Source organism: Anabrus simplex, chromosome 3, assembly GCF_040414725.1.
Source record: "Anabrus simplex isolate iqAnaSimp1 chromosome 3, ASM4041472v1, whole genome shotgun sequence".
In the NCBI taxonomy this organism is placed as follows: Eukaryota; Metazoa; Arthropoda; class Insecta; order Orthoptera; family Tettigoniidae; genus Anabrus; species Anabrus simplex.
In genome coordinates this window covers 426,903,270-426,930,965 of record NC_090267.1, presented here as the reverse complement: position 1 = coordinate 426,930,965, position 27,696 = coordinate 426,903,270, and the positions used below count along the sequence as shown (strand labels likewise).

Here is a 27,696-nt window from a genome sequence, read left to right as displayed (position 1 = left end):
GGGGGCAGTCGTTACTAGATTGAGACAAGTAGGAGTGTCATGTAAAATGATAAGGGCTATAGAAAAGATATATGCTGAAGTAAAGTGTACTGTGAGAGTCAAAGAAGGAGTAGTAGTAGGAGATATTATTTCTAAAATGGGTTTGAAACAGGGATGTAAATTGTCACCGATTTTATTTTTATTGTTCATTAACGATATACTAGAATTTGAAGTTGAGGAAAGATTAGCACTGCCGTGTTTAGAAAATCAGGATATTCCTGGTCTTGTCTTTGCTGACGACATACTCCTGTTCACACTAACGCCAGTTGCAATGCAAAAAAGTATTGATGGTATCGAGAAGTACTGTAAAGAGTGGAATATGAAAATTAACGCACAGAAAACTAGAGTAATGGTGTGCAAAAAAGGGAACAAATTAGCAAAAAAGGAAAAATGGCATCTTGAAGGAGTAAATCTGGAAGTAGTTAATAAGTTAGAATATTTAGGAATTATCATATCAGGAAATGGAAATTGGTCTGAACACGTCAAGAGAGCAAAACTGATTGGTACAGCAGCCCTAGCTAGTATAAGAATATTAGATAACAGGATGCCTAATATTGATTTTAGGGTACAAAGAAATGTATACAACGCTGTGATTAAATCTAAAATGATATACGGTTCAGAAGTATGGGGCACAGAAAAGGAAATAGTAATGCTCGATTCAGTCACTAGTAGATTTATTAAAATAATTACAGGCTTACCAATAAGTACAGCGAATAGTGGAGCAAGATTAATGTGTACTGACATTAATATAAAAGTGGATATAATTAAGAGATTAATAAAATATTGGTTTAGGTTAAAAAGGGGAGGAGGGGGAGAAATTCTAGATATAGCTTACCGACACCAAATGAGGTATCAGGATGGGTACTGGGCGGGCAACTTAAAGAAAATACTAGAAGGAATTGGGATGGGGAACTATTGGGACAACGGTTTAGAAGAAAGAAAAGTCTGTGGGAGAGTGGCACAGAGGGTAGCAGATATAGAAATACAAAGGCTAAGAGCTGAGGGTAATAATAGGAGAACTCTGGAGGAATTCATGAATATATACCCAGGTATGAAAATAATACATGATAAATTAACCAAAAGAGAATACAGGGGAATGATATGGTGGTTGATGGGAGTTTATAAAAATAAGGCATTTACAGAAGTCGCAAATACATGTTTATTGTGTGAAAAGGAGTTAGGAAATGCACATTTCTTGAGACAGTGTGAAAGTACAAGAGCATTACGGGTTAAATACTTGGAAGCGGAAGAGATAAATAAAATGGAAAGAGAATCTGAGTACTATACTCTTGTCAAATTAATAAACAGGGAATGGAGAAGGCCAGGGAAACTATCAAAATTATTCACAATTATAAAAAGCTTGTGGGAGAAAAAAATGAAATTAGTGCATGAGGGAAGGGGCACATGCTGCTGAAAAAAAAATGATGAAACAGCGTAATCAGCACGAGTACACATGGTTAAAAGGATATCATGGGACACTTAAGCTACACATACAGGAATGCATGCTAGTATTTCAGGATGAACCAAGTCTCGGCTCTCCTACTTCGGACGACCGAAGTTGGAAGAGGGAGACTCCAAATCGACCAGTTACCCGTACAATGAATAAGAAGTTTAAAATTGATTATAGTCAGTAGAAGAAAACATACGGAGAGTAGTTATCTCTGAAGTATCATCTCTGTATGGGTTAATAATAACGAAGTTTTGTAATCATGTATGTACATAAAACAACTTTGATTCACAGATATGGAACATTATAGAGTTTAACTCACTAATAACTAAGGGCGACAATAATTATAAGTTTAGTATTATTTTCGTTTTTCATATCTGTTCAGTTTTGTTCCCTTGTTCCTTAGGTATTGTTGTTTGTCTGCCTGTTTTATTTTCTTTGGTTTTGTTAGTTAGTTTGTTTTGGCTACCTTCTAATGAGATTGTTGGTTGTTTGTCTGCCCGTTTTATTTTATTTTGGTTTTATTTTAGTTTGGTTTTGTTAGTTTATTTGTTTTTGGCTGATGACGTACAGTGGAGTTGGAAGAGGCGGGGATAGGCCTGACCTATCTCAAGCTAAAGTGTTGATTCGGTACGTCTACACATGTAAAGTAGAGTAAAGTAGTGAATAGTGTTAGGTTAGGGGAAGTAAGTTGTCAATGAGACAGTGAAAGATGAGCCGAGTTATGGTATCCGTCTCGGCAGTGAAATATAGGTGTGATAGCCTACATGTAGAGCTAGGCAATCCGCTCACATGTGGGTTGTTACAGGAAGGAGTGGTGAGGAAATAACATTGACAGCTTAAAGGGTCTATGAGGTATCGGTTTCCGAGCCTCATGAGACATGTCTGGTCGTGACATCCCAGGGAAGGGTGGTAGCAGTTCCTCACCAGGGGTGATGTCACGGCCAGACAGATTTAGGATAGATTTAGTATATATTCATGTAGTAAAGTAGTTAGTTTAGTTAGGTGGTGTGTTGCATGTGGAGCTGGCGATCCGCCCATGTGCAAGATGCTACAAAATAGATTTAGAAGTAGTTAAGTAGTATATTCATGTAGTAAAGTAGTTAGTTTAGTTAGGTGGTGTGCTGCATGTGGAGCTGGCGATCCGCCCATGTGCAGGATGCTACAAAGTAGATTTAGAAGTAGTTAAGTAGTAAGTAGTTAGTGTCTAGCTATAAATAGTCTGTGAGTATTATAATGAAAACACCCCAACTAGATTCTGACTGGGAGCAAGCAAATGTGCAATTATATGTTGAAATAAGGCAACTGTGATATATGGTTTAGACATTAATGAAAAATACTCACTATTACAGTCTGTCCAGACCTCAAAGCCTGTGCAGGGAGATGGAAGAATACATGCGCAGTACTACCTGCCTATTAGCTTGTCGTAAGATGTAACTAAAAGCGGGACATGGGGCTCTCAATTTGAGAAAACGGGATAATTACCACGGTTTTACTAGGAGAGTCTGCCATGATTTCCATATACTTGTGTCAAGGTCTTCACTTTCATCCTTCCTATCCGACTTCCCTATGTCAATCGTATTAGATATGCAACGCCTAGCCCATCGTGGTCTTCCAATTTCCTTTGCAAACAACGTCGTTTTTCGTAGTGTGGGACCTCTTCCAATTTACACTTCTGATAATTATTAATCGATGATATTTTCCTGTTGTACTTCCTCCAAAAACAATAATTATCACAGCATTTAGTGTTATTAGGGGAGGGCTTCAGAGTTTTAATGCCTCTTAAAAGTATATTCACCACCACCATTGGTTGTAAGAGAGTAAGTTTATCCAGTTATACTTCCTGTTAAAGCAATAATCACCAGCATCATGAATGGACAATAATTATTCTAGACGAAATCCAGTAGGACACTGGAAAATTCGGAACAAAAGACTGAATATGTTCGTAAAAGAACGATGAGGTTATTTGAATCATTTGCTGTAAATTACCAAAGAATTCTCTTAAAAAATTTTTTTCAATATGTCAAGTGTATCTGAAAGTTCCACTCTCACGATGAATTATCAGCGTATTCGCGTAGGGACATTCGTTCACTTCGAGAACAGGCCGGGGATATGAAAAACGTTTGTTTAATTCTACATGCTCGGAAACTGCATGTTTTAGATCATGTTAATAGATCTTCCCCTTCTTCTTATTCTTCCTCTTCTTATTATTCCCCTTGTTCGTCCTCTTCATGGAAGACTACTGGTAAAAATGAGTGCTATTGGACTAGAAAAAAGAGTGACTGAATGGGTGGCTATATTTCTAGAAAGTAGAACTCAGAGAATTAGAGTAGGCGAAGCTTTATCTGACCCTGTAATAATTAAGAGGGAAGTTCCTCAAGGCAGTATTATTGGACCTTTATGTTTTCTTATATATATATATCAATGATATGCGTAAAGAAGTGGAATCAGAGATAAGGCTGTTTGCAGATGATATTATTCTGTACAGAGTAATAAATTCGTTACAAGATTGTGAGCGGCTGCAGGGTGACCTCGATAGTGTTGTGAGAGACCGCTGGGCAATGGTATGATGATAAACGGGGTTAAAAGTCAGGTTGTGAGTTTCACAAATAGGAAATGCCCTCTCAGTTTTAATTACTGCGTCGATGGGGGTGAAAGTTCCTTTTGGGGATCATTGTAAGTACCTAAGTGATAATATAAGAAAAGACCTTCATTGGGGTAATCACATAAATATGATTGTTAATTAAGGGTACAGATCTCTGCACATGGTTATGATGGTATTTAGGGGTTGTAGTAAGGATGTAAAGGAGAGGGCATAAGTCTCTGGTAAGACTCCAACTGGAGTTTGGCTGCAGTGTATGGGATTACTTGATTCAAGAACTGGAAAAAAATCCAAAGAAAAGCAGCTCGATTTGTTCTGGGTGATTTCCGACGAAAGAGTAGCGTTACAAAAATGTTGCAAAGTTTGGGCTGGGAAGACTTGGCAGAAAGGAGACAAGCTGCTCGATTAAGTGGTATGTTCCGAGCTGTCAGTGGAGAGATGGCGTGGGAGGGCATCAGAAAACGAATAAATTTGAGTGGTGTTTTTGAAAGTAGGAAAAATCACACTATGAAGATAAAGTTGGAATTCAAGAGGTTAAATTGGGGCAAATATTCGTTTATAGGATGGGGAGTTAGGGAATGGAAAACTTACCAAGGGAAATGTTCAATAATTTTCCAATGTCTTTGCGATCATTTAAGAACAGTATAGCAAAACAACAGATAGGGAATCTGCCACCTGGGCGACTGCCCTAAATGCAGATGATTGATTGATTGATTGATTCTCGTCTTCTTCTTATTCTGCTTCTTCTTCTTCTTCTTCTTCTAAGCCGTTAGGTTGATGGGTGACATGCATGTCTTCCAAGCGTCTTCTTTCTTTAGCTATTATCTTAAAGTGGCAATAGGTGTATTTTCTTTTAATGCCATTTATAAATTGAATTCTTGATTTTCCCTTACTCCTCCTTCCTTCCAGCTTCCCTTCAATAAGGCGGGTGCTCCCAGTCAGATTGACGAATAAAATGACCAACAAAGTTGTTCTTTTTTTCAAGGATTCAACAAAGGTGCGTTTCTCACTAACTCGTTAGTGAATTTTATCAGTCCAAGATGTCTTTAGTATTCGTCTCCAGCACCACATCTCAAATGTCCTCAGTTTAAAAATATCTACTTTCCGCAGGTCCATGTTTGAGAGCCACTTACAATACTCCACACGAAAATCTTTTCACAAAGTGCTTCAGCAACTCTAAATTTTTATCCTTGGATGATAGTAGAGACTTCTTTTTTGAAAAGGCTTCTGTCGCCTGAGCAATTCTACAATTTACTTCCCTCGTACATTTTACTTTAGATGTGAACAGGCTCCCCAAATATTTAAATTGGTCAACCATCCTTACTGCATACCGTAACCTTGGTTTTCTTTTTGTTTATTCTCATACTGCGCTGTCTTGTAATTCTTTTATGTGATTCAGTGTTGCCTTTTCCATTCCTCCCTCATTCTCAGCTATCAGGGCTATGTCATCTACAAAACGTATGGTACTGAACAGTTTGCCATTCACCATGAGTGTTCATAGCTAAAAATTCTTTAATGGCTTCTTCAATGTAGGTGTTAAATAATAGCCCACATCCCTGCCTTACTCCCTTCCCAATCCTTGCTTCCCCTTTTTCCTTGGAAATTAATGCTGTCTGGTTCTTGTGCAGTTGTTAGAGTATTCTTCTGTCCCTGTAGTCTATGTTCCGCTTTCTTAGTGTTTCAAACAGGACATTACAATTTACATCATCAAAGGCTTTATCTAAATCAAAGTAAGCAAATACCAGGATTTTTCAATAATTACACCGAGACTTCGGATGGCTTCTTGCGTGCCAGTCCCCTTCCTAAATCCAAACTGTTCTTCTGAAGTATTATCTTCTACTTTTCTTCCGTTCCGACGATAGATCATAAGTTGTTATGATTCTGGAGGCATGGGAGAGGAGGCTCAAAGTTCCATGATCCTCACACATCTGCCCTGTGCTTTCTTGGTGCTGGGATAAGAATAGTTCGCTCAAAGTTCTCTTGGTATTTCTCCTGTTATATAAATTTCATTGATTAGCTTGTATAGGTTGTCCTTGGCTTTATATTCTAAGACCTGCAAAATTTCGGCAGGTATCCCATCAGGCCCTGAAGCCTTTCTATGTCTTAACAATTTGAGGGCTTTATCGAATTCTTCTCTTATGTCTGATAGTCCTAATTCATCAACATCCACTTGGTCCTCACTTTCAGGGACATCTGCACCTAGAGTTCTTCTGTGTACTCCTTTCATCTTAACACCACTTCATCTTTTTCAGTTAGGGCTTCACCATTCTTGTTCCGTATGATGTCTATCATGTTCTTTCTTGTTCCAAACTGTTTCCGTATATCGGCGTATGCTCCCTCACTGTTACCTTTCGCCTTATGTATGTCTATGTCTTTGCACTTCTTTTCAAGCCATTCTTCCCTTACTTTCTTTGCTTGTCTACTAATCTTATTTCTAATTCTTGCATATTTTTCATGGCTTCCGCTTGCTTTGCACTTCCTACGTTCTTCCATTAAATCCAGTATCTCTCCGGTGATCCATGGTTTGTATACCACCTACTACTGTCTACCGTAACAAGCCTCAGCTGTTTCAGTTATTTTTTTCTGTATATTCCAGACATCATCCAAAGGTCAATTCTTTCGTTAGTTTCTCTTTGAACTCATTTAAGCTTGCCTGTTACTTTTTAACTTGATAATGTTCCATCCCTTATAGGGTTGTTTTATAACCTTTCTTCTTAATCATAGTTGATTCTTCATCAACAGCAGATTGTGGTCTGAATCCACATCTGCACCCGGATGGCTCTTACAAGAGTTGGCTTGGTTAGGATAACTGCCTTTCATCAATATGTAATCTATCTGATATCTGTCACTATTACCTGGCTTTGACCAAATGTATCTTCTTCTATTTATTTGTTCAAAGCAGATTTTGTCAATAATTAACTTATGACTTCTGCAGAACCCAATAAGCCAATTCCTTATTTTGGTAATATTCCCAAGTCCATACATTCCCACGCTTTACCCTCTCCTACAAAAGCATTCCTGTCTCACATGATGACTAGGTTTTCATCTTCTTTAACTTTCATCGATACTTCCTCCAGCTGTTCATATGTATCTTCCACTTCATCATCAGCATGACTCGATGTTGACATGTTTGTCTGGATTAATACTGTATCCTTAGGTACTGTTTTGAGTGTTATCATGATAATTATTTCGCTAAATCCCCAAAGGCGTTGAACTTGATTCGCTAGCTTTTGTTTTAAGATAAAGGCAACTCCACACGCTCCTTCTATATCTCCCGAATAAATAATTGTGTAGTCACCACTCCAGAAGTCTCCATTATTTGGCTATCTCAATTCGCTTAGTCCTAAGACGTCAATCTCCTATCCATCTCCTTTTTGACATTTTCCAGTCGTTTTGAGTGATCGAAATTTCCATTTTCCCATTTTATATATTTGATAATTTCTTAGAATATTTTTACATTGCCACCTCCAGATATCCGATCTGGGGACTATTTTACCTCAGGAAACAAATTTAACTCATGAAGACTACATCATGCATGTTTATTATTAGGATATCTTGGCGATCTTTAATGCAGTGGTTTCCCCTTGCCTATTGCATCCTATGCCATTGGCCATCCAGTGGCTCCTCCCGCCTTTAGGTTAGTTTCCCATCCCAAGGACAAGAGGGTGTCCTGAATCTCCGCCCGCTCATCCGTCCACTAAGAAGGCCGTTGACACTTTTTAAACGGAGATGACTTATACGGGAAGCCACTCGGTCCGTGGGTACCACACAGGGTTGCTTTTCCAGGCTCTTCTGCTCTCTGTGACATTGGAAGAAACATTCGTCCCCGCAGGCACCTCGCAAAATAATATATATATCTTGCCCAATATGAATGTGCAAGGAAATGGTCAGGTCGGTTTTGTAAAATGATTCGAAATAAACCGATTTTTTTATTTTGAACGAAGAGGATATGTCATTTGTTTGCATCTAGCTGCAGCCGTTATATAATTGTGTTGAGTGCAACACAGCACAGCCCGCTATATGGCGACACGCTTCTCACGAAAGACCTCACCTAATACCCTTTTAAAATATATATGGTACTTAAAAATGATACCAAATATCACATTCTAATTCTAAAACGAAACTTTCTTGACGTGTAGCGCACTAGAGATCGTGCTATGCACATATTTACTTCAAATTCTTACATTTTTGTCACACATTGTTTTAACAAAAATGTATAAATTCAGTGAGATATTGATGTAGTAACAATCAGTCAATTAATATACATAGTATATAGTAATAACCTGTTGTATTTAGGAAACGTCTGAACTTAGTTTAAAATTATTGTAGTATATTTTATTATCTGAACGTAATCTGAACGTAATTTAAAATTGTTGTAGGGTATTATAGCTTCTTATTAGAAATTAGTATGTTTATTCTGTTACTGTGAAATATTTGTATAGTATAGTATCTGTATTAACTCTGTTGTAGTAATTTGGGTCTACGTGACTGCAGTTCAGAATATTGTAGGCCTTTTCCTTTCAATTTTGTTTTGCACAGAATAAGCTATTTTATTCTTCCTTTTCTAATTATTCCGTAATGAATGACTAATGAGTGCAGATGTAGGAACTGTGGGTGTGGCCAGGCATTACGGAATATGAGGGAGGAATGACTAAGGAGTGCAGGTGTAGTAACTGTGGGTGTGGACAGGCATTAAGAAATATGAGGGAGGAGTTGGAGAGTTTGGAGGAGATAATTAGGATTCTCTCAGAGGACAGGAAGGAAAGTAGGCCTTCCTCAAAGAGTGTACAGGATACACTAGGTGTAAAATAGGGAAGGGAAGGAAAGGGGGAACTGTAGAATTCAAGCAGTCTAATGTTTTAAGGGGAAGAAAATTTCAGGCTAAGGGCTATATTCAGGATCAGGATTCAGAAGAGGTGTCTGTGAGAAAGCGGTACGAGTCACTCCAGGTAGAACAACCGCGGGAAGATTTGGAACAGTGAACTGTTCCTGTGAAGTTTGGAAGTAGGGGGAAGGGAAAATGTAGTAAAGGGAAATGCGGAGTAGTGGATAGGAAAAGACAGGTGGAACAGGATAATGGAAGGGAGAAAATGGAGGAGGAAATCGTTTCTGCAGCAGTGAGAGAAGATAGTTCTGACCAGGAGGGGAGGGAATTAAATGAGTTGGGTAGGGTTGATTCTCTGGTCACGGGGGATTCCATTGTTATACAAGTGGGGAAAGTGTGTGGAGGAAAAAGAACCAGGGTAGAGTGTTATCCAGGAAATAGTTTGAGGCAGATGTTGAGTAAAGTAGAAGAAAATGAGGAGGATGGCTGGCTAGTTGTACTTCCTCTTAAAAAAGTAATATCCACCGCAAGTTGTGAGAAGGAGGGGGAAAGGAGAAGGTGGTAGTGTTTCACTTTGGTACTAACAACATAAGCCAAGGAGGTGTAAGTACAAACATATTTGGGGATGTGTGGGACCTGGTAAATGCAGCACGGGTGAAGTTTAAGGAACCGGAGATTGTTATCAGTGGAATACTGTAGTGGAATAGTGTAGGAGGGATACTGACTGGAAAGTAATTGGGGATGTAAATGAGACTATGGAGTGGGTATGTGGGAAACTGGGATTGAAATTTGTAGATTCAAATGGGTGAGTAGAAGATGGGGATCTGCGCGCAAATGGTCTTCACATAAACCGCAGTGGTTCATACAAGTTAGAAAATTTGTTTAGAAGCATTATAGGGAGATACATTCAGGGAAATGGGGGTGGGCTAGGGAGTGGTGATAAGGGTACAGAGAACTGGAAGTCAACTAGAGATGACATAAAATGGTAGTGCTGAACTGTTGAAGTACTGTAAAGAATGGAATGGAATTGAGTAATTTAGTAGATAGATATTTACCAGATATTGTAACAGGAGTTTAATCATGTCTGAGAAGTGATATAATTGATGCAGAAATATTCTCACGGAAGTGGAGTGTGTATCGTAATGATAGGATAGGGATTGTACGAGGGTGGTGGGAATTCATTATTGTGAAAGAAGAATTTGTAAGCTACGAAAATTTAAAGGTGTCAAACATGAAATTCTAGGCGTAAGGCTCATCCCTAAACATAATATGCAACTTGATATCTTTGGACTGTACAGACCGGGAAAGTGTAGCGCTGATGCTGATTCAGAATTATTTGATAAGATAATCAGCAGTTACGTCCAAGCAGTGGCCGGAGCAGGTCGACCGGTTACACAGAGCTCCGTGTGAAGTTAAACAGCCAAGTGTTAAGAGTATCGTACAACTTAGTGACGTTTGAACACTTACAATACTTAACTAGTGAAAGTGTAAAGAGTACCCGTAAGAAAAAACAATGCAACAAATCAGGAAGAATACGCTGAAATGTACCCTTCAATGGAATCACACTCGTACATCTGCAGCTAAAATGCACGTATGGGTATCAGAGACATTGAAGGTCAACATGGTTCAGATGAAAGCTATACAACAGGATGCTACCACAAACTCAGTATATATAATCTCACAAAAGATATTAGATAGATTGCTGAATAACTGTGCTGGACAAACGGGTTCCAGTGGAAATAACTGAAGCCGGCATAGAGGCTACGAGATTCAGACTTTTTAATATTCCTCCAGAAATTCCTAACGAAAAAATTGGTACCCATTTCTCCAAGTATGGTTTTGTTAAAAGGATCACGGATGAATATTGGTCCAAACACTACAAACTCCCTGTTGCTGATGGAATAAGGCAAATTCAAATTGAATTAAAACAACAAATTCCGCCCTTTATTACTGTAAAAGGGCTTCGAGGTCAAGTTATCTACGACGGACAAGAAAAGACGTGCGCGATATGTAATGCCGCCGATCACCTCTGTAGTGCATGTCCACGGCGCTCGTACCCTATGAGGCGCCTGGAAACACTTCGTACGATTAGTCTGCCACTATCCCCATCGGTTGTTCCATCCACTAATAGTCAAGACGAGCAGCAGAGACCACTAGATAATGCAGACTTCCATCTGTTATCGAATACGCCATTAAATGATAACCACAACACGGAGAACGTTGCATTAAACATCCCAGATACTGGAGAGTCACAACACAGCACAGAGCAGGTTAGCCAGCAGCAGGCGCTAGAAAGTAAACAAAGCTCTGAGGCACTGCGGCTACCAACGCCGGCAAACATGTCCCGGGAACAGGAATCACAGCCTGATTCACAACAAAATAATCAACTTCAGAATGAACAGGTACACTTACAAACAACAAGCAGTTCGGATGTTAGCCAACAGGACAGTATTTACATGAATACGGAACTTCGTACTAGACAAGATATTGAGAACACCCAGACAGATGACGGGCCCACAAATGAAATGTCAACTCAGTCTAGTGAAGATTCCCTGCAGAACATCTCCGATAGGATACGTAAACAGTAAACCCTTGATATCCCACTATACACCAGACTATTTTAAAACAAAAAATTTGGTCCTCAAATAATGTCGAAACCACAAACACTGTTAAGAAACTTAAACATTCCGAAACTGGATAAACTGGTTCATTAAAGTAGCAAAAAGGAAGTACTATTCTAATCAAATTATGTCAAGCTCAAACTATTCTAAAATCCTATGAAAAAAATAAATGATATAACATATAAAATGGAGAAAAAAATTCAGATATAGACAGCATAAATCTTACAAGAGACAACCCAACCAACTATCATTGCAGACAAATTTATAGATTATTTCAGTGGTCCCGGTATAAGTTTAGAACTTGCTGACAATATAATGAATACCCGCAAAGAACCTAATGAATGACACGTGTACATATGACATTCGTGCAATACTTCAAATATAATCAATCTTTTTTCCATAACAGAAACAGAAATAATTAATCACATAGCTGCACTAGAAGATATCTCAGCCAATGGCTATGACAATATCTCAAGTAAAACACTAAAAACAATTAATTCACATATGCTACAGCCTCTGCAATATATTTTTAATCTTTCACTAATGAAAGGACAATTTGCAGACCCATTCAAAATTGCTATCATAGTCCCAATCCATATATCAGGCGAAAAGAGAGAGTTAAATAATTATCGCCCAATTTCTCTCACAACCCACTTTTCAAAATTACTAGAGAAATGCATTAAAACCAGATTACTTATTTACCTGAATAAGTATAACATGTTGTCTCCAAATCAGTCTGGTTTTAGACCAAAAATTAGTGCTCAAGATGCAATGTTCTCCTTAACTGAGTATTTGTGTAAAACCATTGATAGCTCCAAAAAGGACTATTTCTATATTTTTGGGTTTAACAAAGGCATTTGATACCGTGGACCACAATATACTTTTTAGAATACTTGTCAAAGTAGGCATTCGTGGAATCCCTCAAAATCTAATTAAAACCTTTCTTTCTAACAGAATACAAAAGGTAAGAATCAAGGATACTCTAACTAAAAGTTCTTAAGTAAAACTCGGGTACCTCAAGGAACAGTGTTAGGACCATTTTATTTTTCTGTTATATATCAATGATCTGTGTGAGCTAAACTGTAATGCAAAAATTAACGCATATGCTGATGACCTGGTAGTCACAGTCACGGGTGAAACTTGGGAGGACACGTTCAACAGAGCTGAAGAAACCCTAGTCAATTTTCATAGTTCAGAAATGACTAAACAACCACCTACTTGCTTATATGAAAAAAGTAATTCCTCTGTTTCTCACATAATAAAACAACGCAAACCTCAGACAACCTAACACTATAACTCCACACACCAACTTGCAAAAATACTGATAGCTGCTACAGTTATATTTTACAGAAATCAATAAATGTTTCATACCTAGGGATAACTAGAGATAGTGATCTGAAGTGGAATTTTCGTGCATCAAATTTGATCATTAAACTTCAGAAACTTATTTATATATTTTACAGAATTATAAATGTTATTTCAACAAAAGCATTGAAGTCTGTATACTTTGCCTTATTTCAATCACAACTGCAATATGGAATTAACAGTTGAGGTGGAATACTTGATTCACACTTGGCTCAGGTAAATACATGCCAGGACTACATACTGAAAGTCATGTACAAAAAGCCACTAATGTTTCCAACATATGAACTGTTCCAGCAAAGCATGGTACTTAACATGCGGCAGCTATTTTTGCTGTCAATGACCCTATACATGCATAAAAATTTAAAGGTCTTCTGCAAAGAACACAAGTAAAAAATTTGCACTAGGCTGCAACACAGAACTGGAATAAGAATACCACGCCGGAACACTTTACTTGGACAAAGAAGTCTAAGTTGTCTAGGGCCACGGATATACAATCCATTACCTGTGGACGTGATCAATGGCAATGAGAATACCCTGAAGAAAAAGCTATTCACATGGCTCATTAACAATTATTACAAAGTAGATCAACTTATAAATTTCCATTATAATATTTAATTCAATTATGCCTAGCACACTCTTTCTCTCTACTAAGAAACCCACCTTCTCCTTAACCCATGTCCCCCTCTTTCCAGATTCCTGTTTATTACACCAAATGCAGAAAGCCGTTCATAAAATTACTGTAGTGAAATATCACCAAAATGATAATGGAGTAAATGATATTCACTAGATGCCATGATGTACATAATCTAGCTATTGTATTTTTGAAGCCTACACACAATTAAACCTTATGTGGGATTCACAATGTATATTTTACTACCCCTATATGTATACGTAAGATATTGATTGTGAATATTGATTGCTGATTGTGTTCGACATTGGTAGTGGAAGCTTATTGTACATCTTAAGCTGTTGATAACAGTGGTTGTTTGTGCTTTTAACAAAAGACTAATAAATCGGAAGTAAATGTAATTCATTGAGAAAGAAGCTGTTAGACAAGCAGAAGCTGCGGAAAAGTTTCATTTCCAAGCCTTACGGACTAAGCAGCCAAGATTCGCAATGTCTGTTCCCCGGAAAGATGGGAACACCATTTCAGTAAAGTTTCATCACACAAGGAAACGGGACCAGATTTTACAGAAGAAACATATTTGAATGAAACGTGTCCATACTTCACCAAGCATGAATTGAATAATGTGTTGAGATCTCTAAAGAAAGGAAAAGCATCAGGATCGGATGGACTCTGGAATGAACATCTACAAGGGATATACACACTAATGGCAGAGACATGGGTTGACCTGTTCAACAAATATTAGCGACAGGAAATATATCAAGGGGGTGGCGCCTTTCCGCTATAAAAGTATTATACAAAGGCAAAGGAGACCCAAATAATCCGGAAGCGTATCGAAGTATAGTACTTGAAGTAGTTGCTTCCAAAATACTCTCAAGATTGGTAGCCTTGAGGGTAGGCCCAAAAATAGAGGAACATCTTCCAGACGAGCAATTTGGATTCAAAGTAGGTCGCTCCACATTTATGGCAGCCGAATGTCTGATAAGACAAATACAAGCAGAAATATGTTAAGAACGAGGACGCTGTATGTGATCTTCATAGACTTCTCAAATGCTTTTGACATGGTTAACCGCAGGAAGCTAGTAGATAAACTAAGAAAACTCTACGAAGACCCATGCACAATAAAACCATATCAAACATCCTGTCGGAAATTTTTGTGTAAATCAACGACGGTATTGGACAGTCTGAATGGTTAAATCAGGTTAATGAAGTATTGCAGGGTGATCCACTCAGCCCAATGCTCTTCAATATTCTTACTCACGATGTAGTAGCTGGAGTTAATAAAGGATCACGAGATGTATATTCATACACATATGCAGACGATATGCCACTGGCATCGAACAACAGGTAAGAGCTTCAAAGATGAGTAGACTCCTTAGTTGAATTGATAGAAACGAACGAACTACAGATGAATCGAGACAAAACGGATCTAGTAATTTTCAGAAAAGCAGGAAGACTAGCCTCGAACGATGACATCTTCTGTAAAGGTTTACCACTTAAGAAGAAAAACATGTACAGATATTTAGGAATTAAAATACAGATGACTGCAAAATCTTTCTCAGTACACCTGAGGGAAAGACTGATCGCGTCAGTTAAAGCAATTAAGGATATTAACAATCTACAGCTTCTCTCCCTGGAAACTGCCTTGATGTTGTTCGATACCAAAAATACTAGCCACGTTAATATTCGGAATAGAGATCATCTGCGAACACCTGACTGTAAAACAACTGGAAGATATCAAGACTCTAAAAGCCAGATTCTTGAAAAGAACTATGGGAATATCAAAATACAAGGCCGTCTCGACTAGTTTATGTTATGGCAAAAGAAACTTTTTTTGTTGGAAGTACTAACTTTAATCCACTTGTTACCAAAGACACCTGCAGTGAAGACTGCTCTGCGGAACAGACGGGAGAAGGAAGATCAAATATTGAAAGACTTCTATACAGCAGAAGCAGTGGCGACTACCAAATGGAGAAAAGCAAACCTGAAATTACGACATGTAGTGACCAGGATTGTGGTGCATGGGTTTCAAACCAAATTTTACATCAAATCAAATCAAAATATCTTTATTTGCAAATGAGGTGTCTACCTCGGTGGCAAATGGTACACTAAAATTTTTTTCTATTAAACAAACAGATCCTTAATAAATTTATATTATTTACAAAATTCTACTTATAATATCTCCTATACTTACAAACATAGTCAACTCATATACATTATGTGGAATTACTTCAAATAATACTACGCTACTAGTATAAGATTAAAATTTACATTGCATTTATTTACTTTTTTACCCATTTTGGAACCTAAGTAGCATAACGACCTGCTGCGTCTTAACCAGAGCCCCCTTTGCCACCACTTTTCAGAGTTCCTGAAGGGTCTTCGCAGCTACCGTAGCGGTCCCAGGGCCCTCGAAGTCCCCAGTGTACTTCAACCCTACAGGCAGTCCCCTCCTTTGCTGTCCAAACTCCTTAGACCAGGGGATGGAATTAATTTATTCACACACATTTTTTATTTACATTAACCTGCAATGGTCGAATGCCCTCTAACATTTCATTTATTTTTCTCTGTTGCTGTTTATTCTCTTCCTGAATATCTGTACAGATTTTGGAAAAGGATCAAACACTACCCCTGGTAAACTGTTCCACTCCTTCACACCCTTCCCAATGAATGAAAATTTACCCCAATCGCTTCTGCTAAAATTCCTTCTAATTTTATATTTGTGGTCTGTCCTGCCGATATAATTATTTTCCAACTGAAGCCTCTCACGGATATCTCCCCATGCTTCTTCTCTTGTACAGGCTCTATATATTCCTATAAGTCTAGTTTCCTCCCTTCTCTTACTTAAAGTTTCCCACCCAAGTTCCTTTAACATTTCTGATACACTACTCTTTCTACTGAAATCCCCTTATACAAATCTTGCTGCTTTCCTCTGCACACTATCTATTTCTTTTATTAGGTATTGTTGGTGAGGATCCCAAACACTGTTTGCATATTCCAATAATGGACGAACCATACTTAAGTAACTTTTTCATTTAATTCTTTATTGCATCCTTTAAGTAGCCTCATTATGACATGTAACGATCTGTATGCTTTCCCAACAATGTCAATAATATGACCCTTCCAGTGCAAATTACTTTCAAATCTCACACCTAAGTATTTGCATTTGCCATCTTTTGGAATAACTACCTCATCCAAAGTATATTCAAATTCAGTTTTAAAACTCCTGTTTGTAAAAGTTGTAACAGTTGATTTGTCTCCATTAACCTTCATATTATTTTCTTCAACCCATTGTTGGATACTTTCAAAGTCCCTTTGTAATTCTGAACAATCCTCAATGTTATTTATTTCCCTATAAACAATTATGTCATCTGCATACAATCTTATTTTTGATGTTATATTGTTCCCTAAATCATTTACGTGTATTAAGAAAAGTAACGGACCGATATACTACCCTGTGCAATTCCCTTCCAAACTTTCTCTTCCTACGATACATTATTTCCTACTTTGACTCTCTGAACCCTTGAATTTAGAAATGTTTTTATCCAACGTGTAACCCTTACGTCCAATCCTATTCCCTCCAAATTCTTTAATAATATTCCATGTTCCACTCTATCAAAGGCTTTGGAAAGATCTATGGATATGCAATCTAACTGACCTCCTGAATCCAATTGATCTGATATGTCCTGCTGAAATCCCACCAGTTCTGCCTCACAAGAAAATTTCTTTCTAAATCCATACTGGCTTCTCATGAACCAATTTTTATCATCACATATCTCTCTGAAGGACTTTGATATTAAACTCTCCAGTATTTTACAAACTAACTGGTCAGGCTGATTGGTCTGGATGGATTGCTTCCATTCCTTTGGTATTACACTATTATGTATGACATAGTCAAAGGGAAATTTTAAATAAACATCTATATATCATCCCATTGTCTTTAATACCTCCCCAGTAATTTGATCATTTCCTGCTGCTTTTCCTTGCTGAAGCAGTTGGATTTCTCTTAAAATATCTTCATTTGTGAATGAGAAGCTTCTTGTTTCCCTCTGTGTCTCTCCCTCTCTATCTTCTGTTATGGTTTCCAACTCCTGACAATCATCTGCTGAATATCTGAATTCCCTACTAAATAGGTTTGCTTTCTCAGTGTGTCAAATAGTGTACACCCCCTTCTCCCACCATTGTAGGAATTTGGATTCCTTTTCCTTTTTGATTCCTGATATATGAATACAGCTTTTTGCATTTCCCTTTGTGGTCATTACCCTCTTGAAGTATGCCATTCATATAATTCTCTTTTGCTTCCTTTTTCACTCTATTCAGTTCCCTCATTAGCTGTTTTCTACTTTCTCTACTCTCTTTGATTTTCCTGTTTACTATTCTACATTTTCTTTTTAATTTTCTTCTTTTCCTTGTATAATAAACAGGGTCTGAGGTCATTTTACCCTTCTTAACAGGTACAAATCTCTTCTCTCCTTCCCAAATAATTCTTTTAAATTTAGCCCAAAATGTATCCACATTACTCCCTTCACTTATCTAACAACTGAATTGTGATTTAAGGTAAGTCCCAAATTCATCAACTTTACCATTTCTGTATAATTTCTTGTCTTGTTTGACCCTTTATTAAGCATTTTTGGTACAAGTCCTCCATCCATTATTACAGCCTTATGGTCACCTATTCCTTCAATTACCTCAGTTTTATAAACAATTTTTTCATGGTTTAACCAAGAATACATCTAGCAAGTTGTTGAGACGAGTCGGTTCTTGTACTACTTGTGTAAACCCTCCCTCCCAAATTAACTTATTTGCCAGTTTCTGTTCATGGGCTTCACTTGCAGCTCCATTCCATTAAACTTCAGGCAAGTTTAGATCTCCCCCAATTATTACCATATCAGTATTATTGTTTTTATGAGTATAATCTATTATTTTCTCAAATATTTCCATATCTCTTTCCTCTCTTCCAGGCCTATATGTTCCTATAATTTCCACCTCCTTCATATTATCACAAACTAATTTTATCCCTACTATTTCATCCCTTTCATCAGTAAACCATTCATGTGAACAATAAGTTTCCTTCACTAGAATAAACAACCCCCCACCCTTTTTATCTCCTCGGTCCCTACGATAGACTGTATACCCTTCTGGAAATACTTCTCTATTACCCACTCCTTCTCTCAACCATGATTCTACTCCTATCACCACATCAGTCTCATAAGATTCTATCAATGTACTGAATTTTATTTGTTTATTTACTACACTGACAGTTTACCAAGAGCAATCTCAGACCCCCTTCCTCCCTAAAAGTTGACTGTAGTAATTGGGTAACATTTGACTCATGTGTTGAGAACGTCCCTGGAACCCAGATTTTGATTTAAGGATCTGGGTTTTCTGGCAGGTTTCCCTGTATATGCCAATTTAGTGGTATGTGTTTTTTTAAGTGCATATTAGTTTGCAAACCTCTGTTGATAATTGTAGCAATTTGTCTACAGAGAGTTGCTTTTCCATTACCATTCAGATGTAACCCATGCCTAGTGAACATTTTCCTGCCAAGACCTAAAGTATCTACTACATATACATTTTTAAAACTCTTACTTAATCTCTTGATTTTTATATTTACATCATGTACAGCTTTGTTCACACACGAGTCTTCTATAAGGTCATACCTGGGTGGCACATTAACTACAATTACTTTTTAGTCAGGTAGTTTCGAAATCTTACCTCTGAGGGTCGTAATTAGTTCCTCACCTTCATTTGCAGCAATGTTATTTGTACCACTCAGAATCACCTCGTAGTTGTCCTTCTGTAACACAGGATCACAACTTGAAAGGACGTCTTCAGTTTTCGCACCTGGTTTTATTAGTCCTAAAACCTCACATTCTGGATTATGCAGCTCATCCTTGATGCCTTCTGCCATACCCCGCCCTTGACTGTCTGTGTAGTGATGAACTTTTGGCGATCTTGTCTTCCGGTTTGTTTTCTTCTTCTGTAGGTTACCTCCACTGGATTTATAATTATTCGGAAAACTTGATGTGTCTTCTTCTGGAACTTGTTGCAATGACTGAAATCTATTTTGGCACTGCAAAGAGTTTTTTCCCTGTTTTAAGTTGTACGTAGTTTCTCCCATATGTTTAACATTAGGCCTAAAATGGCTAGGCTACGCGCCACTTCCGTCCACGGCGATCTTTCTTCTCCACTGTCTTATTTATTTTCCAGTTTCTTTATTCTGTCCTTTAAGCTTTCATTTTCAAGTTTTAGAGCACATAAGTCTTCTTGTAGCACTCCTAAAATCTTAAGCATAGATTCGTAAGTCTCTCTCTCTCTTGTTGTTCTACCTCACTATCAGTTTGTTTACACTCGGTACACAGCCACACACTTTCTTCAATATCAGACCTATTTACAATATTTGCACAACGAAAATGGTACCATTCATCACACTTACGACACAGAATCCCATTTTTAACTACTCTTCTGCATTTGCCACATTTTTCACTGCATCTTACACCATTATCCACCACGTATATCAGAGACTCACACACATTAGTCGCCATCTTGAAGTCAAACTTGTCAAACATAAATAAGAAGTATCATATCCCCAGAAGTCATTGTATATGTGAACTTTTTTGTTGCGTTCACAAAATACTACTCTCCAACTCCGAGTAAACTCGGAGTTAACTCAATCCGTTCATAAAAGTAAAGAGTCAACTCTACAAGGCGTTCAGAAAATGCTTTCGAGTTAACTTAGAGTATACTCTTTTTACTCTGCGTAAATAGATGGGTAGATTTAACTCGACATGCGCAGTAATGCATTCATTGGTGGCGGTGAGAAATATTAACTGTGGCTATATTGACATGGCAATGAATTCAAATTATTTTCAGTTGTTGACAAAGAAGGGCGTTATGTATTGAATAAATAAGGGGATATTTTCGTTTAAAACAGGAAAAATAGGCACCGTGCCAATTTTAATAATCGGCGGAAATAACATGATTGAATTTTTATAAGAAAACCCATGTTATGAATGAGCAGCTGATTTATTAACCTCAACATTATGAGAGTTCCTTGGGAAAATGCAACGTAACTTTTTAATATTTTAGATGACCTTCTGAATGAGACCATTTAATTATACGATCGGAAATACCACACAGTGCATTTATAATTCTCACGAAACCGATATCTTCGAATCAGGTGCTAAGAGCCAAATTACAACCAGATTTTTTTTTCGTGGGTCTTGCAATAGTCTTCCTCGTTCCCCAATTTTGGATTTAAAAAGTTTAGGGCCAATGACTCTGAGTACACGTTCGAATGCTGATCCGGCAATCGGAAATTATGTTTAAATTCAGTTTCGTCGTAGTTGTTAACAACATAATCTTTACAGTTAGTTGTCCTAAATGGCCTATCATGCATCAGTGCGGAGCCGATGTATTGGTATTCATCATCAATGTAATCAGATTGTTCCTACGAGGTAAAGAATAACGGATACTGTTTTAAGGCACAACTTGTTGAGGAAAGTAGTAATAACTCATATAGCACGCTGCTATGAAGAAACTCGCGTAGAAATTAGACATTAAATTCCTCGCAAATGAGGTTATGGTAAAACAAATAACCTTCCTTAATTGATTAGCCATATTCTGTTACTCTGTATTCACTCGAAGCGTTCACGAAATACCGTTACTCAGAGTTAACTTTACCAGTTACTCCGCGATACTCTACTCTACTCCAACTCTACTCGGAGTCGTATTTTGTGAACGCAACCAATAATGAACGCTGTGAACGCTACCACATTCTGAGTTTTAAATTACGATCAAAAAGTATTTGTGAATATTCAAATATAGTCAATTTGTTTAGGTAAAGGACATTCATTGGATTCACCTGTGTCATGGAAGCTTGTGCATTAAATAGAACTTCCATGAATTATATTTTGTCATTTGTCACTTTGGTCGGTTTGTTTTGAGGGAGGTATATAGTTTCTACTGTGTGTGGAAAATGGTTAGATTTTATAAGTTTATATATTTTGTATTTATCGTGTTTTATGTATATAATATAAATAAGTTCGTTTTCAGCCTCTTTAACTAATTCTTTGTTGTTGGTTTTGTATATATATCTATTTTATGTGAAATTATGTAAAAGATGGGGCATGACTAGATAATTTTGAAGAGTTGTTTTGGGATTATTTGTATTGGTGGCGCTCGTTTGGTAAATATTGCTAATATTATAGTGGTTGGGTTAATATTTCGCATTTGTGTTCGCTGTCGTTTCATTTCAATGTTCTTAATTCAGGAGTTAAGAGGTTATCCGTGAGTGAGCGACCGGGTCTTCATAACGGAGATGAGAACACTTCTTACCATTTATAGTAACCCGCAGCGGATGCATTGTATGTAGTCTTCACGAAGTGTATCACATATTCATTTCTATTTGGAATTCAGCATCCTTTAACCATTTTTGGTTGAATACTTTCGGAGACTCCAGGTGACTGTATATTCGGTTTTTTCAATTAGTACACACCTTGTGTCAAAAATTATTTGGTAAAGCTCCAGACACAAACCATCCCGACGAGCCGTGTATAATAATGTAAATACACATAGGCACCTGAGAAATTCTAAATCCCCTGCGCGGCATATATACTGGAAACGGAGCGATAATGGCTTGCTGACGAGAAACCAACCATAGGAGGCAAATGGTGGTATGGACACAAACTCTCAGACGTATCTAAATGATGTCTTAATTCTACAACGCAAGCCAGTATATGGAGATTCCATGTGAATTCATCCCCTTGTTTTGACTTTCATCTTGTACCAAATTGCTGAAAATTTTTGCCAATTCAGTTGGTGCTAGGAATTGCAGTGATGGAGATAATTCGAATATTAACTGAAGCTTGTTAATCATATTTCATTCCTCACCTTGCTCCTAAAAAGAAGGTGATTTCTTCTATCCTATCTGGAAGCAAGTTTTGTGAAAAACATGGAAGGATCCTCCATGTAGATTGACAAATTATACCTAAGTGGGGCTCTTAAGTTTATATTTAAATGTATTTTCAAGCTTTTGATTTTCTGTACCTTCTTGCACATTAACTTCTTACTCTTTCTTTTAATTTTCTACCTAGTCTAGCCATGAATACTGTTACGGAATTTTGACACACACCTACCAGTGTGCACACGTTAACCTTGAACCATTGTTTACTTGCCTGTGAAAGAGGAAGCATCTAGCTCCGGGTTTCAACATGGAATGGGTTGATTATGAAAATCGCGTTGCAGTAATAGCATTACATAAAGTTGGAAAATCTCCAAGTGGCACTTTCAAGATGCTGCAAAAGCTGAAAATCAGTCTTATTTTGTGTACCGTACCATTGAGCGATTCACTGCAACCGGGACTGTAAAGGATCGTCCGAGGAAGGGTCGCCCACGCAGTGTCAGGACTCCAGCAGCAAAAAAAGGCAGCGGGGGCTCGTATCTGGAGAAATGCGGTGCGGAAGCAGGCTATCATGGCCCGTGAAATGAACATTTCAAGGAGATCCATGTCAAGGCTTGTCAGAGGATGAACAAGACATTACCTTGACGCGCGCCGAAAGAAGCTGAGAGTGCCTTAATGTCGATGTCTCCTGCAGCGTTATGCACAAAATGGTCATTGAAACATCCTCTTCACCGATTAAAAGGTATTCACTATTGAAGAATCTTTCAATGTGCAAAACAACAGGGTTTATTCATCATCTCATCATCATCTCGGGAAGCCAGTAAAAAGGTTCCATAAGTTCAGAGGGCCAATCATCCCTTCTCTGTGATGGTGTGGTGGGGGTGAGTTATTCTGGCAACACCCAGCTGCATTTCTGCAAAAAGAGTGTTAAAATCAACCCCAGAGTGTACGAAAGCACAGTTTTGGAGCCTTTTGTCAAGAACTTAAGTGGCACATTGTTTCAAAACCAACCTTGGTCTTTCCAACAGGATTCTGCTCCAGCCCACAAGGCTAGGTCAACTCAAGGGTGTCTTCAGCGCCATGTCCTCGACTTCATTTCAACTGAACTTTGGCGCAGTAGCAGTCCGGACCTGAACCCTTTGGACTACTGACTGTGGTCAGTGCTTGAGGGCATCATCTGCAGGAAGAGACACCCCACCATTGGAAGTTTAAAGCTTTCCTTATTGTCAGCAGTGGTGGATTTCCCCCTGGATGTCTTCCATTCTGTCATAGACGAGTGGCCACAAAGACTGAGAGCCTGTATCAGTGCCAAAGATGACATTCGAAAAGTGATTGGTGATTTGTGTAAAGAATGCCTGTAAGAACAACATACCAACAGCAAATTAAAATACTTCTCATAATATTTGCATTTTTCACTTCTTAAATTGTAACAGTGTGGCTAGACTAGGTATGGTGTAACAAACGCGATATAACTTATTACATTAAATAATACATATATACATTAGTGGTTGCTTTCGTAGACCAAAAGGTGGCTACTTCCAGTTCACTTGGTGTTGCCTTGAGCAGATTTTCCACTGTGCAACTGACTGTGCATGCTCCACATTGCAATAGGAGTGTTGTGGTCTGCTTTTGTCCACATTCACCCAAAGTGGAATCCCACTTCTTCAGGTTTGTCCTACATTGCAGAACACCTGAATGCAGTCTGTTGAATGACTTCCAAGTCACCCTATCTGTCATATGACCAAGAGTGAGATGTTCATCTGGCATTATCCAGCCATTAATATGTTGACCTCTTGTCTGCCACTCTTGAATTCATGCTTGCCATGATGTACCAGCAAGTGCCTCAGTAGATCTTAAGAAGCTCCTTCTTGAGCTGGGACGTTGGCAAGCAAGTGTTTTGATAACCGTTCTGTTTCAAATGTTCTAATCGTAGATAATGTTTTACCAGTATGATAACTGAAGTAGCAGAGTGGAGGTATCCTTTTGATGCTTGCCAGGGAACCACCAACCTGCTCGTAGAATTTTTTAAAATATATAGATGAATTGAAATGAAGACTGTAAATCTGCAACCATTTTCTATTTTGCTATTGGTCGGCCTTGCTGTTAGACCCCACTGTCGGCAGCCCTGAAGATGTTTTTCTGGTGTTTCCCATTTTCATGCCGGGCAAGTGCTGGGGCTGTACCGTAATTAATGCCACATTTGCTTCCTTCCCACTCCTAGGCCTTTCCTATTCCATCGTCGCCATAAGACCTATCTGTGTCGGTGCGACATGAAAGCAAATAATATTTTTTTAAAAAAATGTCTTTCTGAGAAATCTCTCGTATTTTCCTGCAGGGTTGCCCCTTTTAAAGTAGGAGAACTGTGCTGTTTCAAATTGTCATGGCCTGCATCCGTAACCTTACTTTTTGTCACTTCGTCACTTTTTATCACATTTTAGCAAAACTCCAGGAGATGCTGGAAGCCTGTTGGCCGCAAAGCGGCCCTAACCTGGGAATTTATGCCTCTCGACTCTCTTTGCTTAACTCGATGTCTTACTAGCCAGACCAGACCTAACCCATCCAGACCAATGGTTTTGTCTAGATCAATGTTTTGTAGCTGTAACCTTTGTTCGGCTTGCATGTTATTTAGTGCTGTATATAATGCCGATGTAGACAAGCCTGAGAGGTTGTCGGAGCTGCCGGCTTGTTGCATTTATAATGTATAGCCTACTTCACAAACCGGGTGTGGAAATTTTACTGCTGGCTGATGTCCAAACAGAGGATGGACCTGATATATAATCTTTTTCTTCTGTTTCTTGGTAGTTATTTGTCGATGGGTGTCAGAAGGTGCTCTGCCGGAATTTCCAGAGGCATGGGACATAGATAACCAGTGATAATTAAGCGTGACTTGATGAGCATCACATCCTCAATTTTGGCATGGCAGGGCATGTGTACTCAGCTGCTGAATCATGTAATGCAAGAGGTGATGACCTCGCTGCATCTGGATGTGCACCCAGTACAGTTTCAGATTGTAAAAAAATGAAAACTCCTTAATGTAAAAAATGAAATGTCGTATGGCTTTGTGCCGGGTGTGTCCAAGCACAAGTTCAGCTCATCAGATGCAGGTCTTTTGATTTGACGACCGTAGGCGACCTGTGCGTCGTGATGAGGATGAAATGATGATGAAGACAGCACATACACCCAGCCCCCGTGCCAGTGAAATTAACCAATTATGGTTAAAATTTTTGACCCTGCCAGGAATCAAACCCAGGACCCCTGTGACTAAAAGGCCAGCACGCCATTTAGCCATGAAGCTGGAGAGTTTCAGATTGATATGGGGTTTCAGTGGCATTTCCTCCACTAAGGGCCCATTTCCCTTCTATAAGGACTCCTCTGCCTTTAGCCGTTGGTACTTATAGTGGGTCAGGTTATTTACCACCTCCCAACACTCGGCATGGAGGTTTACTCCATTACCATAGCAGATTTAACTGGCCAGACAAGAAGACTAGTACTGCAAAAAGCAAGACTTTGATCATGACGAGAGGTAACAGAAAATCCAGGGGAATGATAAAAATAGGAAATGAACCTCTTGAAGTAGTGAAAATTTTTAAATATTTGGGCAACATGATGTCACAAGATGGAAATTTGGATGGAAAAATTGATTTAAGAATACAGCAGTCTGCCAGTTTCTACCAGTATGTGTGAGAGACATTGTATGGAACAAAGATGTGCCAGTGAAGTGCAAGAAGGTTTTATACTCGTCCTGTTACAAACCTATACTGACATATGCTTCAGCAGCCTGGACGTTGACCTAAGCGGAACCAAAGTAAGATTTAAGCAGTTGAAATGAGGTTCTTGAGCAACATACAGGGAAAGACAAGCTGAGATAGAATATGAAATAAGGAAATAAGGAGAAGCGTGGGAGTGTGTAACTTTCAAGAAGAGATTGGTATAGCAAAGCTAAAATGGTTTAGATACTTGATGAGAATGCCAGGAGAGAGAATACCAAAGAGAACATTCATTGGTTTACAGAGACTGCAAAGAGACCTAGGGGACAGCCTAGAATGAGATGAAGGAGCTCTGTTGTGGACTGTATTGCAAATAGAGGAGTCGACAGCAATAAAGTACTAGAAGAGGAGTGGTGGAAAGATCTAGTTAGGTGGAGGACTTTGGTACACTACCCTACCCAGAGAGAATCTGGAAAAGGGAATGGATGGAGAAGAAGTAGTAGTTCAATTTTTGCATTAATATTATTAATGCCCTGAGAGGTGACTAAATTGAAATTTGATCATATACACTCTTTTACGTAGCATTCCTCGCCCGGCTACTCATTCCTGCCATCCAGCTGGCGAAAATTTCTGGGGAGAACACTGGAATCCAACATCCAGACTACTTATCACAGCACCACCTACAAGATATAAAGATTTATAAACATGCCTCTATGATTTCCACTCCTTAAAAAGGCACTCTGAAAATAAGATATGAACATCTCAAATAATGTAGGTAAGAAGGGTAAGGTGGTGTCATAATACTTCAATTTCTCAATTGAATGTATGCATCAGGAAATGAATAAGATTCCCAGAGAAATATATCTGGTAGTACTTTGATTATGAACACATACTGAGCTCAAGCTGTTCTCAGTTTAAAATGAATGGCAGCGGAGGATCACAGTTTTGGGGCAATATTAATACAGTCGTCTAAAGTTGAGCACATATAGGGCCTACTTAACTTGCTAACTCTATCCTAGAATGGAATAGTAAGCATTCAAGTGGCTTAGTAAACATTCAAGTGCTGAACATGTTGTATGTAGCAAACAGTCTCCTAAAATCCAGCTGAATTTTTAGAAAGTATCTTGCAAACAATTTGGTACATTGTATAACGTATGGGTACTTAAATCTTTGAAAAATACTACGGACATGTTGGCAGTCGGAATGTCTTTGATTTGCAATTTGTAAAAGAAAAAGAAAATGTAAAGATATCAATTATTCCTGAAAATTATTACAATAGTGTAAAGCTAAGCAAAAATACTTAACTTGTCCAACAAATATTCATAATTTATTCTTTTTCACACCATGTCTTGGAAGTTCATCCATCTGCAACGTATCATCTCTTCTTTACCCTGGTGATTTTCATTTAGCAGTGGGTGATTGTGATATGTATGAGGGCTGGCTAGAAAATATTGTTGGGAGGACATCATCAGTTAATATTGTATTTCACTTTGGCACAGTTAAAACAGAACCATCTGGTCTCTTTACAGTGTCTACCAGAACTTACAATGTTTTTTCAGAAGA

At 38.3% G+C, this 27,696-nt stretch overlaps 1 protein-coding gene across 1 annotated transcript in view; it reads left to right on the top strand.

Moving 5' to 3' along the window:
• The first annotated feature begins 21,343 nt into the window (after positions 1-21,343).
• The window catches only part of Prosalpha6 (Proteasome alpha6 subunit), an 86,083-nt gene continuing 79,730 nt past the window's right edge, over positions 21,344-27,696 (top strand). Inside the window, exon 1 of the mRNA XM_067143409.2 lies at positions 21,344-21,505. Within this exon, the coding sequence (XP_066999510.2) occupies positions 21,503-21,505 (3 nt within the window). The 5' untranslated portion in view covers positions 21,344-21,502. The remainder of the gene's footprint in view (positions 21,506-27,696) is intronic.